This window comes from Sturnira hondurensis, unplaced genomic scaffold (genome assembly GCF_014824575.4).
Source record: "Sturnira hondurensis isolate 20B ecotype Veracruz unplaced genomic scaffold, ASM1482457v3 Scaffold0018728, whole genome shotgun sequence".
NCBI lineage: Eukaryota > Metazoa > Chordata > Mammalia > Chiroptera > Phyllostomidae > Sturnira > Sturnira hondurensis.
The window spans coordinates 1,493,380-1,506,103 of record NW_028091359.1 but is presented as its reverse complement, the minus strand read 5'-3'; the positions used below and the strand labels follow the sequence as shown (position 1 = coordinate 1,506,103).

The 12,724-nt window shown below is 44.2% G+C and overlaps 1 protein-coding gene across 2 annotated transcripts in view; it reads left to right on the top strand.

Moving 5' to 3' along the window:
- Positions 1 to 12,724, top strand: part of AATF (apoptosis antagonizing transcription factor) — a 103,625-nt gene that overhangs the window by 83,206 nt on the left and 7,695 nt on the right. Inside the window, exon 12 of one of the 2 annotated variants that reach the window (XM_037069819.1) lies at positions 9,904 to 11,628. The exons of the other annotated variant lie outside the window; for it this stretch is intronic. Coding sequence (XP_036925714.1) covers positions 9,904 to 9,907 — 4 coding nt within the window. The 3' untranslated portion in view covers positions 9,908 to 11,628. Of the gene's footprint in view, positions 1 to 9,903; positions 11,629 to 12,724 lie in introns of those variants that run through there. 2 annotated transcript variants of the gene reach the window in all.

Below are 12,724 nucleotides of genomic sequence, written 5' to 3'. Positions count from 1 at the left end.
AAGTATGGTACCAAGGCCAGAAACCATAATGGAAAATATTAATAGGCCCAAAAAGTCACATTGGAAAAGACAGCAAAGTTGTAAGTGAATGACAGACTGGAGAGAAGTTGAACACATGACATATATTTTTCAAAGATTTTATTTATTTACTTTTAGAGAGGGGAAGGGAAGGAGAAAAGAGAGGGAGAGAAAAATTAATGTGTGGCTACCTCTCATGCACTCCCCGCGGGGGGTCTGGCCTGCATCCCAGGCATGTGCCCTGCCTGGGAATCAACCGGAGGCCCTTTGGTTTGCAGGCTGGCGCTCAGTCCACTGAGCCACACCAGTCAGGGCTGACATATTTCTTTCTATGTGATGTCACTGTTGTAAAGAGTTCTTATTCTTAAAGAATATCCCAATAGAAATAATGGGCAACATATGTCAGCTAACAGACTCAGAAACTATGAAAGAAAAATCTCAAATGGCTGAAAACAAAGACTGTCAACCTCATTAATACAAGAATTGAAAATTAAAGTAATGAGGTTTCATTTTTCCCCTTATTGGAAGACACTAAAAGGTAGTAATCCTCAGTTTGGATAGTGGGAAAAAACATGTACTTTCATATACTGTTACTTGGAATACAATTGGCAAAATCATTTTGGAGGGTTATTGGGCACTGTGCTTCAAATTTTTAAATGTATGTATCTGTTGACCCAGAATAATCTACTTTTAGAAATGGACCTAAAGAAATAGCAAGTTGGCAAATATATTTGTATCTAGGGTCTTTATTACAACATTGTTTATAATGGGGGAAATAAGAACCAATCATGACCACCAGTAGGGAACTAGTTAATCATAGAAAATCATTCAGTGAAATTATAAGCAGCTGTTAAAGGATGAAGTAGATTGTATGTATTAATATAATGTTAAGGGGAAAAAGTAGGCTACCGAATACTATTTCTATTATTCAAATTATTTGAATAAATAGTTATGTGATAGGAGCCCTGGCTGGTGTAGCTCAGTGGATTGAGCGTGGGCTTGCGATCCAGACGATCGCGGTTCGATTCCCAGTAAGGGCACATGCTTGGGTTGCAGGCCAGTTTCCAGCAGGGGCCAGTTCCCAGCAGGGGATGCACGAGAAGCAACCATACATTGATGTTTCCTTCCTCTCTCCTTCCTTTCCCCTCTAAAGATAAATAAATAAAATATTTTAAAAAAATAGTTATGTGATGGGGGGAAAAGTAGCACCTTTAAAAAATACACTGTTTGAAATGATCCCCAGGTTATTTTGTTAACTGGAAAAAGAAGCTGTGCTTGTAATGTGATCCACTTTGCTTTTACAATAAAAATTACAATAAAAATACACATAACATAGGTACACGCATCTATGTCTGTGTTATAGAAAACTTCTGGAAAGACTGTATGTCACAATATTTAAAATGTGTACCTATGGAGAGGAGAATGGGATGAGGAAAGGGGTGAAGGGGGACTTGTAACATTTTTAGTTTTTTTTTAAGGTTCTATTTATTTATTTTCTAGACAGAGGGAAAGGGAAGGAGATATAGAGAGAGAGAAACATCACAGTGTAGGTTGCCTCTCCCACACCCCCCAACTGGAGACCTGGCCTGCAACCCAGCCATGTGCCCTGACTGGGAATTGAACTGGCAACCCTTTGGTTCACAGGCCAGTGCTCAACTCACTGAGCTACACCAGCCAGGGTGACGTTTTGTTTTTTTATACTTTTATTTTGCTTTGACCTTTTGCCATGAGAATACACTTATATTAGTTGTTATTAAAAATAACAAGCTCTGAAGCAGTGCACCAAACTCCTCCCATGTTGATTGCTGGCTGGGGTGGAGTCCAAGGCATATTTTACTTTTCATTCTATGTATTTCTGTACTGTTAAAAAAATTTTTTATAATAAGTGATAAGAAGTGGATTACTTTTTGTCAGCAGGAAGAAAGGGACATTTTCAGTTTTGAAAAGTATATATGTATAATATGGAGAGGAGTTAGGAAGGTCCTCAATATTTCTCTGTTGAAATATATAAATTTAAAGGCCTCTCTCTCCTTTATGGTTTCTTCTCTGTGGACCCTCTGACTAGCTTCTCTTCCCACCTCACCTCTTTCCCACTTTTTGAAAGGGGAAAATTTATATGATCTGAGGAGAAACCAGAGTATAAATGATGGTAAAATACACATAACAAAGTTTCCAGCTCTTTTGATTTCTTATTGTCAGAGGCAGCTGCAGTTATGTTTCCCACCGTACCCCGTCTGGTGAGCGAGGCCCTTCTCTTTTCTGTAGTTGTTCCTTAGTTCCAGTTCATTGTTTCCCACTTGTGTATAAATTGGATTAATATCAAGTGTTTGGTTGGTTGGTTGGTTGGTTTTTGTGGGGGGGACCCAAGTGCTGTTACTTGTCCTTGAATCCTCCATATCTCTTGTCCAGTTTCAGCTAAAAAAATTTACAGTTGGTCAGTTTGAATTGAAACTGGGAACATAGCTCTTGTTAAGAGAGAAAAGGAGAGATCCGTACTCTTTCACACAGGGTTAACATACCGTTAGTGGAGGAAGAAGTCCTGTCTTTAAAAGGATCTTGAAAAGGGTAGTGGCACCTCACTTTCTTCTGTGGTGTGGTCATGGGGTCTGTGTGCTGTTATCTATATAGTCAATTTATGCTGATGGATATGCTTTTCTTATACTAGGAGTTTTTCTCTTCAAGCCATCTATTAATAGTAGTAGTATTAGTAATATCATTTTTAAACTTTAAAAGATGTGAAGTAGCTCATTTTGCTACTGTGTTACCTATGTTACCATATTTGAACAGCAGCCTCCTTTGGGGGCTCTGCACTTTAGATAAATGCTGGATATTGCTTTAAACGCCTCTCTGTGCCTTCAGGTCTCCTCTGTTAAAGTTTCACATAATCCCTGGCCCTTTTAGGTGCCGATCCAGCAGAGCTTTACTCCATTGCAAGGGGGGCCATTGGTATGTGTTGCAGGCTTGATGCACGTTCCCATTACTGAGAGAAGAAAGAAATCCTGCTTTGCCCATGTACCACGTGTTTGCACGCAGGGGGGGTATTACCGTGAGCCTAAATGTGACCACTGGCTTTGCTAACCCCTTGGGGACCCTTGGCAAGGGACAGCTCAGCTCCCAGAGCAGCTGCTGTTTGTCCGTCAGAGCCACCTTAGCCAAGAGGCCCAAATCCCACATGGTGTTGTAGAAACAGTTACTGGTGGGCTCAGGGGGAGAAAGGCCTGCTGTCTCCTTGGCAGGGGATCCCTCTAAGCACTGTGTTCTCACCAGGGACAGGTCAGGGTGCACACACTTGCAGGGTGTACAGGGCTGCTGCCCCTGCGCTGACCAGAGAAGGGCCCGGAGCTCACCAAGGGCATTTCAGAAGCAGCTTACTTCACGAGGTGTGAACCCGCTAGAGTGCCGTTGCACGAGAGGGAGTATTCAGATTCACATGATCTCTTGTTAATAGTTCTAACACAAGGAAGAACTTGGAGGTTATGGGAAAAATCATCTGGTTTTTGTCTATTGTTGAAAGCCCTCTGAGGCAGACGTGTGAAGAAGTTAATTCTTTCTCATCTGTTGCATTGATGGAGGTCGGATAGTAAAATGCTGGCGTGGCAGGTAGGAGCAGCAGATTCTGAGGAAGACCTCCCAGCAGGTCGTGATGTGGCCCTCACAACGGGCCACTGCCTCAGAGCTGGGAGCGGGGACCCTGCGAGCGGCTTGCTTTGCTGGCGTGTGGGGCTTGCCGTCTGCACGGACCAGGTCTGAGTGGCAACAGCCAGCTTGATGTGCCCCGAGGAGAGTGTTTGCCTCGGCGACTGCTCCTTCAGAGAGGGCCTGGTTTGGTGCTGTTCCTGAAAAGTGCAGGTGTTATGTTCTCCTAAGAGGCGTTTCTCCCCTCGTTTACAGAGATGACGGCAGTGTTAGCGTTTTATATCCATTCCTCAAAGAAATTCTCAAAAGGAACAGCGAGAATTCCTATGTTGATCCCCTATCTTCTCGTCCCAAATGAAAAACCCTTCTCCCACTCCTTTTATAAAGCTGCTGGCATTTAAAAGAAAAAAAAAGAACCTGGAGAGGATCCTTTAATGATAACTAAGCACCAAATACCTTATTGTTTTACATCTGGAGTTTCAGAAGAGAAATGTGCAAGAGCAGCCCAGCCTTGTCGGGTGCTTTGTCGACATCACTGCCCCACTGTTCTTGGGCGCCTTGGTGTGATGGAATTGCTACAGGCTGGCCATTTTTGTGTAAGGGTCTGTACCCTAAATGTGGGGACATTCTCCCACTCTCCTGGCGGTGCCTTTTCCCCTGCTGGGGAACCCAGAGGTTTCTTAGACCATTTTTGATTCCCCCTTGCCGACTGTGTCCCTTTATGTAAGAGAAATAGGCGAGGGATCATGCTGAAATATTCTGGGGGAGTTTGTTCAGCATTTGAGAGTACATCAGCTAATAGCCCCAGAGATACCTCCCACAGAGCACTTTCCATTGGGTGAAAACTTGCAAGCAGGAATGGTTAAGATATAGATGTTTTCTCTGAAGCTCTTATCTCCTAAAAAGACACAGGTTATTCTGACAGGTGAAACAAGTCCGGGCAAATATGCAACATTGATCTAATCGGCGTGAACAAGAGCAGTATTTTCACTGGTGCTGCCTTTTACCAGCGTCATTAAAGGCTCCCGTTACTCTGTTATTAGCAGTTCCCTCTCTCCTTATCAGATTACAGCGTGAACATAACTCACAACAGTGAGCTGATCTCTCGTTAGAGAGGATTACAGCTCTGCATCACCTCGGATTGACACAGTTTGTAATTCGCTTGTCGATGCTCAGGCAGGCGGCATCACATATTTGACGCCCCCGCGCCCCCCTGCGCCTGCCGCCAGCAGTGCTGAGGGGAAGGCCCCCATATATCATCATTAAAGATGGCGTCCAGCACGGGGGTGGGAGGCCTGGGGCCTGCCTCCTCTGTAATGTCGGGAAGGACGAAGAAAGCACTCTCAAGTTTGAACCTGAGCCCTGGGCCAGGGTTTCCAAAACTGGGTTGAAAAGAAAATACCGCTCTTGTTTCCTCTATTCTTCCTGATTCACTGCTGTTCAATCTTATACAGTTCTAGAGAATTTGCATTCTCAAATTGAAGTCTTGGTTCCAAGCAGGATGCAGAGCGATAAAAGCACATCTTCTGGAAGGAGATTGTAAATGCTGAACAGATTAGTCTTTCCTCAAAATGGGGCTTCTTGACTGTTGTTCTCATTTCTGCAGTCAAATTTCTGCAGCCCTTCATTTCCTCAGCGGATTATGAATCCTATTTATCCCCCCAAAGGGATATTTCACATTCTTTAAAGTGAGTGTAAATGTTTCTCCTAAAGACTTCTGTTCTTAAGTTTTTGTATTTTATTATTATTGACTTTTAAAATATAATATCTTACAGCTATTACATGAATCACAACTGGGTAACTTGCTGGTGGGTAGGCAATAGCCAAACCCTTTTCTGTTAATTTAGACAAGACATACATCCATCCTTAATGCATTTCCCACTGTGATCACTGAGCCAACGTCGGATTGCAAGATACGTACACCATCTCTGTTTTTAAGTGCATCCATCCTTTGCTCCGATTTATCCACCCTGAGCCTGCTACTCTGCTTCTGATTGGCAGTGAAATGACATAGAATAATATCACATTCCACTTATTGAGCATTTACTACTTGCCAGATGCTGTACCAAGTCCTTCGTATACAATTTCATTGAGTCCTTATAAAAACCACTAAAGTATTTTATTTTGTCTGCATTTTTCAAAGATTTTATTTATTTTATTTTTAGAAGGAAAGGGAGGGAGAAAGACAAGGAGAGAAACATCAGATGGTTGCCTCTCACATGGCCCCCAGCCCAGATATGTGCTCTGACTGGGAATCAAACCAGCAACCTTTTGGTTCGTAAGCAGGCACTTAAGCCACTGAGCCACACAGGTCAGGGCTGCATTTTATGATAAGAATACTAATAAGTAAATAAGTAATGTACCCAAGTTAAACAGCCAGTATGTAGTGGAGCTTGTATAGTATATGCACCTAGGAGCGTGGCCTGTAACCCCTGCCCCCGTCTCCAGAAAACCAACAAGCTTTTAGAAATACATGGGGGCGATGTGCCAAGGGGGTGCCGCTGCTTCCCGCCCCTAGTTCACATACACAGAGCCTGTCTCTCAACTAAAAACTTGTTTGGGAAAAAGAAACGGGACAACTTGTTTGGACTAAAATGATCTTTCCTTTTCTAACAGAGATGCTTTTTATACTGGAAGACTTTGCCTCGGAAGTCATTCAACTGTTGGTGTCAGTCACCGAATTTCCAGACCTGCTCTTGTGGGCACACTGTTCTTCTGACTAGAAAGACCCCAAACTGTATAATCAGCTTTGACATCTGATTCTGTCCATTTGCTCTTTTTTTAAAACAGATTTTATTTCTTTATTTTTAGAGAGGGGAAGGGAGGAAGAAAGAGAGCGAGAAAAACATCAATGTGTGGTTGCTTCTTGCAGGCCCCCTACAGAGGCCAGGCCCACAATCCAGGCGCGTGCGCTGACTGGGAGTCAAACCAGTGACCCTTTGGTTCACAGGCCAGCACTCAATCCTCTGAGCCATACCAGCCAGGATCAGTTTGCTGTTATAGTTCTACCTCTGCCGTACTTAGGTACTTGTTACCTACTTTCTGTAGAAAAAATAAATTTTTCTCCTGCAATAAACATAGTATGTGCTTATGGAAGAAAATTTGGAAAATACAGAAAGAACAAAGAAAAATTCATCTTTTTTCTGCTATTGAGAGTTGAGCATTATTAATATTTTCATGTTTTCTTGCAGAATTTTTTTGAGTATATATTTTATAAACATATATACATATATGTTTGAATCCTTTATTTCAGTTAACTGAATAAGATGTTCAGTTAAATGTATAAGACTTTAATGACATTAAGTATTTTTAAAGACATTTTAGTAACTATGCAATATTTAATGATGGAATATTTATTATTGGACATTTAAGTTGTTTCTGATTATTTTTCTTTTTCTTTAATTAGTGCTGCAATGAACATATTTGTATAGAAATCCGTGTTCCAAGTTTTGCTTGTATCTTTAGAATAGGTTCTCAGAAGGGTAAACCCCCAGTCGAAGACATAACTTTCTACTGCTTCTTGGTCATGGGCGCTGTTTCCCATACCCCATCCGCCCTCCCCGAGCCGAGGTCTCGTCTCTGCGGTTTAGCAGAGGGCTGATGTGGAGAGCCGGTTTAGGAGCTCATGACAAATGATACCTCACTGGGTACCTAGCCTGTGCCAGGCACTGGATTAGGTGCCTAATGTTTATTTTCTTGTTCAACAGTAAACTTTAGGAGTCTGTATGTTTATTAATTATTTGTATTTCTGTTTTTATCCTTTACCCATTTTTCTCTTTGAGTTTTCATTTTTCCTTGCAGTTTGTATAAATTCTGTATATTATGGTTGTATACCATATTTCATACTTTTGTAGATTTTCCATTTGGCTTGCCTGTTGTTGATGATTTTCAGCGGTCATATGTAACTTTTCCTTTTTATGTAATCGAATATGTGAAACCTTCCCTTTGGGTGCTTCTCGCTGCTTTTGTGCTTGGACAGCCCTCCTGCACCCCAGGGCCAGTTGTTCACCTGTGTTTTCTCAGAGTTTGTCTGATTTCTTTTCTTACTTTTTGTCTGCTTGGAACTTTATTTCAATGTAGGTGTTGCTTGGTGGCCTCCACTATGCGTTTCCACGGTCTCTTTGTGAGTCCAGATTAGTTTTACTTCCCATGTAGACTGTTGCACTAACAGCTTCTTTCTTCACCAGCAGCCTGACCTAATCGGTTCTCTGTGTCCTTGCCACATTACGCCTTCCTGAACTATCACTTAAAGCAAGTTGCTCTTCGCTCTCTGTAGTATAAAAGCCATACTCTTGAACCTGCCACTTGAGGCCTGCAGTGCAAAGTGCCCTTGCTCCCTTTCTCTCTCCATCACCTATTTCAGGGAGCACCCCCTTTGTGCAATCTCCAGAGCACACTCCACCCACTTGTGTCTCTCATCTGCTCACTTGACCTGGAGCGGCCTCCGACCCCCCCCCCCCCCCCAGCCCCAGTCTCTCCTGCTGCCGTGGTCAGAGTCCTTGGCCAACCCCAGCCTTTCTTGGGAGGCTTTTAGGACTCCCCACCTCCCACTGAGTGACGGGCTTTTTCCTCCTTGAACCTCTGTTTTATTTGTTTCTCTCTAATAGCATTTTCTACAGTTCACAAAAGCATCCATTAGTTTTTTTTCTTACTAAGAATGCTTAATTTATAAGTCAAAGTAGTATGCATGTTTACTGCAATCTTGTATTTGGTATCGTGGTTTTATGCTCACATATTCAGGTTGACACACAGGCGTACCCCAAAGGCCCTGTGGGGTGGTTCCAGAGCACCCCAGTAAAGCAAGGGCCGTAGTCACTGTGCTCGTGGATAGTCTGGCCTTTGGGGGTAAAAGCACAACATCTGTGAAGTGTGCAATAAAAGGAGGTAGCCTGTATTATCATTCAGTCATATCCTGCCTTATTCTATAGCAGTTTGTAGCACAGGTATTACTTGTAAAATGCTTTATTTAAGGTCTGTTCACAGTTGTTGACAGCCTTCCCTTAGCTAGAGAGCTGGTTGGGAGCTTAGTACACACTGGCCCTTGAGTGCTGTATGGCCCTGATGAGGTCTTCTCCATGGGCCTTAGTTTTCCTCCCTATAAAGGGAAAATAGAGCTTCTTGCTCATTAGATTCTTGAGAATGAAGTGTTCTTTTAAATTTTTTGTTTGTTTCTGAGAGGGACAGTTTTAAATTAATCTGTACGGATAATCATTGAAATGAATAAAATACATGTTTTTGCACAAACCTAAAAAAGTTGGCCGTAGGTCTTCTGTCTGAAATGTCTGCGAAGGTTGTCAGCCTTTTAGTCTATTCACAGTTTGCTGGTAGGATTATTTTTACAAACAGTCCTGTAAGATGGATGGACAATGGTTTCTTGCGTCTTTAACTGAAAACTCTCCGAATTCTAGCTCCTGTAATATACTCTCCTCTGCTCCTGTCGCGCTCGCTTTGTACATGTCCACATCTTGTGCCACATTTGCCACCAGGCTGTGTCCTAATTATTTGTGGCTGATGTCCCCACACGAGGGTATCACACTCCGTGAGTACCGGTTCCATGTTTTTTCACTCGTGACCGTCTTGGGAAGGCCCCAGAAATGAAGAGTCCAGATTTGGGATTTCACGCTCCCAACCCTTTACCTAGAGAGTTTTGAAGTGATTTTTACTTGGTATGAAACTCTGGGAAAAGACCTTTCGCGAACACTCTTGTATTTCTACCACTTCGGAGAGTGTACACCATAAACCTTGTTGTTATAGCATAGGTTCCCCTGCCCGTCCTGGCTGTGATATTTATGCTGTTTGGTTTCTTGTCCTCCCACAAGTTTTTGGTGGAAATGTGGAGCCTGCAGACAGGCCTCTGTGTTTTGGACTGCCTTCAGGATTTGTTCGGTTTAAGAAGAAACCAGCCCTGGAATGGATTCTCTGTGTGCATTAACGAGGCATAATAGTCCCTGGTTACCTTTTGTTATTTTTAGTGTTGGTATTAAGTGTCAAACCAAAAAAGGGTATTCAGATAAAGGGTGCTGCCTCATTGTACTTTGCGTTTGAGGAGCTGGGAAGCCAGCATTTGTAAAAGGAAGTGTTATAACTACCCTGGAAATGAGGTCTTGAATGAGCCATAACCACACCTTGTGTTTTATCCATTGTCTCCCTCTGGGGAGCAGAACACTTTATAAACATTAACTCTTTTACCCTCTGGGCACCTCCACTTAAAGGTAAATAGGACTGAAAGCTCTTTCTTCTCCAATATAGATGAGGAAACATCAGCCCAGAGAGGGAAATTGAGGGAAATTACTTGATCAGAGGCAGAGGAAGCGTTTGTGGCCTGGGGTGTTCGGAGTCCCAGCAGTGGAGCTGGGTGGCGTGGTGGCCGCTGACACCCAGGAGACCCTGCTCTGTGCGGTTCCCCTTTCAGCTTCTCAGAGGCTGCTGGGGGTTGGGCCTTTTGTCTCGTGAGGAATGTGAAATGCTGCAGAGATGAGCAATTGTTCTTCAGTGCTTTGTGCTCCTTTATAAGAAAGAAGAAATCAATACACATTTTCTCGTACACGCGCTTGGCAGCAGCCCGCCTCCCCACCCACCTCTGTCCTGCAGGGGAGGCGCCGCCGTGCAGCACAGCAGATTCACCAGCTCACAGGGGCAGAAACTCAGACCACTCGTGTTGCACCGAGCAGGCAGGCTTTTCAAAGCCAGTCATGTAACTGGCTGAGGTCGTCCACTTGCTGACTTCAGTGACTAGTTGGTGCACAGAGTCCGGGAGAGATGACCGAGCAGCTGAATCCTGGACAGTAAACTTGCCCGGAGAAGTTTACCTAGCAGGTGTCTGGGTCAGATCTTCCCTTCTTCCAAATTGCCCTCGGATTCACAGAGGAGAAGAGCGAGTTCTTTGAACAGTCTGTTAAAAACCACAAAGACTGACAGATGAAGGGCATCAATTTGCATTTGATCAATTAATATAAGTAAACTGTCTAAACAAGAGCCCTATCTCTGGGTGGATTTTATTTTTTAATGAGAAAATGTAGTATTGATTCCTGTAACTCTGTTGATAGCTTCCTGGCATTAAACAGTTAAGTGTGAGACACGAATAACAAAGAACTTGCACCATTATTAACAGAAATGCTGGTGGAGGTGACTGATTAGCCTTGCAGGGCCAGGGGGTAGGATGCAGTGTCTAGGTGAGGAGGAGGGAGCTCTGTCCATGGCACCGGGATGTTGGAGCTGAGAGTGCAGGTCAGATTCCAGGGCAGGGTGTTGGCAGAGAAGGGGGGGTGAGAACGGAGCCTGGGAGGAGGTCTGTGCTCCTGGCCGGGAGGAAGATAAAAAGGACCAACAGGGAGAACAGGAGACCTTTGCACCCCAGCGAGAGGAGTGTGGGACAGCTGGCCAGCAGTTACAAGTGCCTGCCACCAGGGTCCTGTGGCCCAGGCTCAGCCTGGGACGTGGCACCCCAGAGTGGTTGCCCTGTGTGTGTTTGCTGGGTACTTGCTCCTTTTATGTTTGGATCGGTGCTAGGCTTTTAAGAAAAATAAATCCCACTTATTACCAGAAATACTAAAATGGCTTGCTGGAACTCTGGGGGCTGACAGTAAGTACCTGCACTAATTTCTGAGTGTTTGGACTCCCTAAACTGGAGCCGAGAGATGTGTTGTCTGCTGTGCCCCCTCCCAGGCCCTAGGTCGTTGGGCAGCAGCCTTGATAGGGATACAAATGTAACTTGAGTGTCAGCCTCACCTCCGTGCGGCCAGAGGAAGTGATTCACGTCCAAGCAGTGAAGCATCCCCTGGCTTTTAACAGGAGCCGTTAGAGGGGCTGCTGTTTGAACAAGGAGCTTCATCTTCCTGAAGCCAGCAGTCACAAAACCGTAAACACAGCCCCGGCCAACTCTATTGCCAGGATCGCGGTGGCTTGACGTTAATATTAAACATCTCCAGCAAGGCAGAGAGCTCTGTAGCGCAGCCACAGAATAAAAATAAATAAAAATAAAGAGAAAACCCTGCTAAAAGCGGTGAGATGATTTGTCGTCTTTCCTTCGTGAGGCCATTTGTCTTCTCTCGCATCAAATCTGTTATAAAACAGTCAAACTGTGAAGGTGGGAATCATCCCAGGAACGTGGAGTATTAATGTGCAGGAGAGGAGGTGATGTCCCCTGGGTCTAAAGTGCTTCTGCCCACCCCGCCCTGTTTTGTTTTGTCTTTTCTGCACAGCCACCAAGGTGAATTATTTTTCTTTAAAAGAATTTGAAAGTCTTGCTATGGGTTGGGGTGATGGAAGTTCCGAGTATTTTTCTTCCTTTGTTCAAGGGGAGTGGATTTGTAACTGACTTGGGAACCTTACCAGTTTACCTCTCCTCCTTCCTCCTCACCTCTACTCCTCTTCCCTCTCCCTCCTCTCCCCAGCCTTTCAGTTCCTTTGTTTGGGGACTGAACCTGCTTCTTTGAACATTTATAAATCTTCAGTCTGTCTGATCTTTAGGGGACAGGCCAGAGGCCACATGTCACCATCTGTAATTTAAAGCTGTGGGGCTAAAAGCATTTGCAGAGGCTTGAAGGACCTAGTTCTGACCTGACCAAAAGAGCGAATTGGAACAGACCTTCTAGAGTCTCCTTCAAGCAGTGGGAAGGAAGGTGAGGAGAGCAGACACACTAGGTAATTTATGGGCGCAGTTTGCTGAGAGCCCGAGCTGGGTGCTGGGTCTGCCCAGAACTGCGTCGTGTACTGCCACCTTGTGACAGATTTGGGAAGCTGCGGCTTGGCTGCTGTGGAGCTGGAGAGAGTTCAGCCCGTGTCTGATTGGAGATTTGCCTTGTATCTGGATTTAGGTAATTAGTGGTAAACGGGTGACTTCTGAGTCACCCTTACTTTGCTAACTTGATCCTGTTAAGAAATAAGCCCTAAGTAAGGAAAGGTTGCTTTCTTTTCTTTTCATCCATTTTCTTTGTCTAGTGTGTTGTTTTTTGTTATGAAATCGAGATTAGATTTCAAAGAAAGAAGCCTGTGATCCATTTTTGTTGCTGGGGGAGGTTGAGAGGAGAGTGAGGGAGAGTTAAGTGCTGCCCTTTCAGCCTCATTCGGG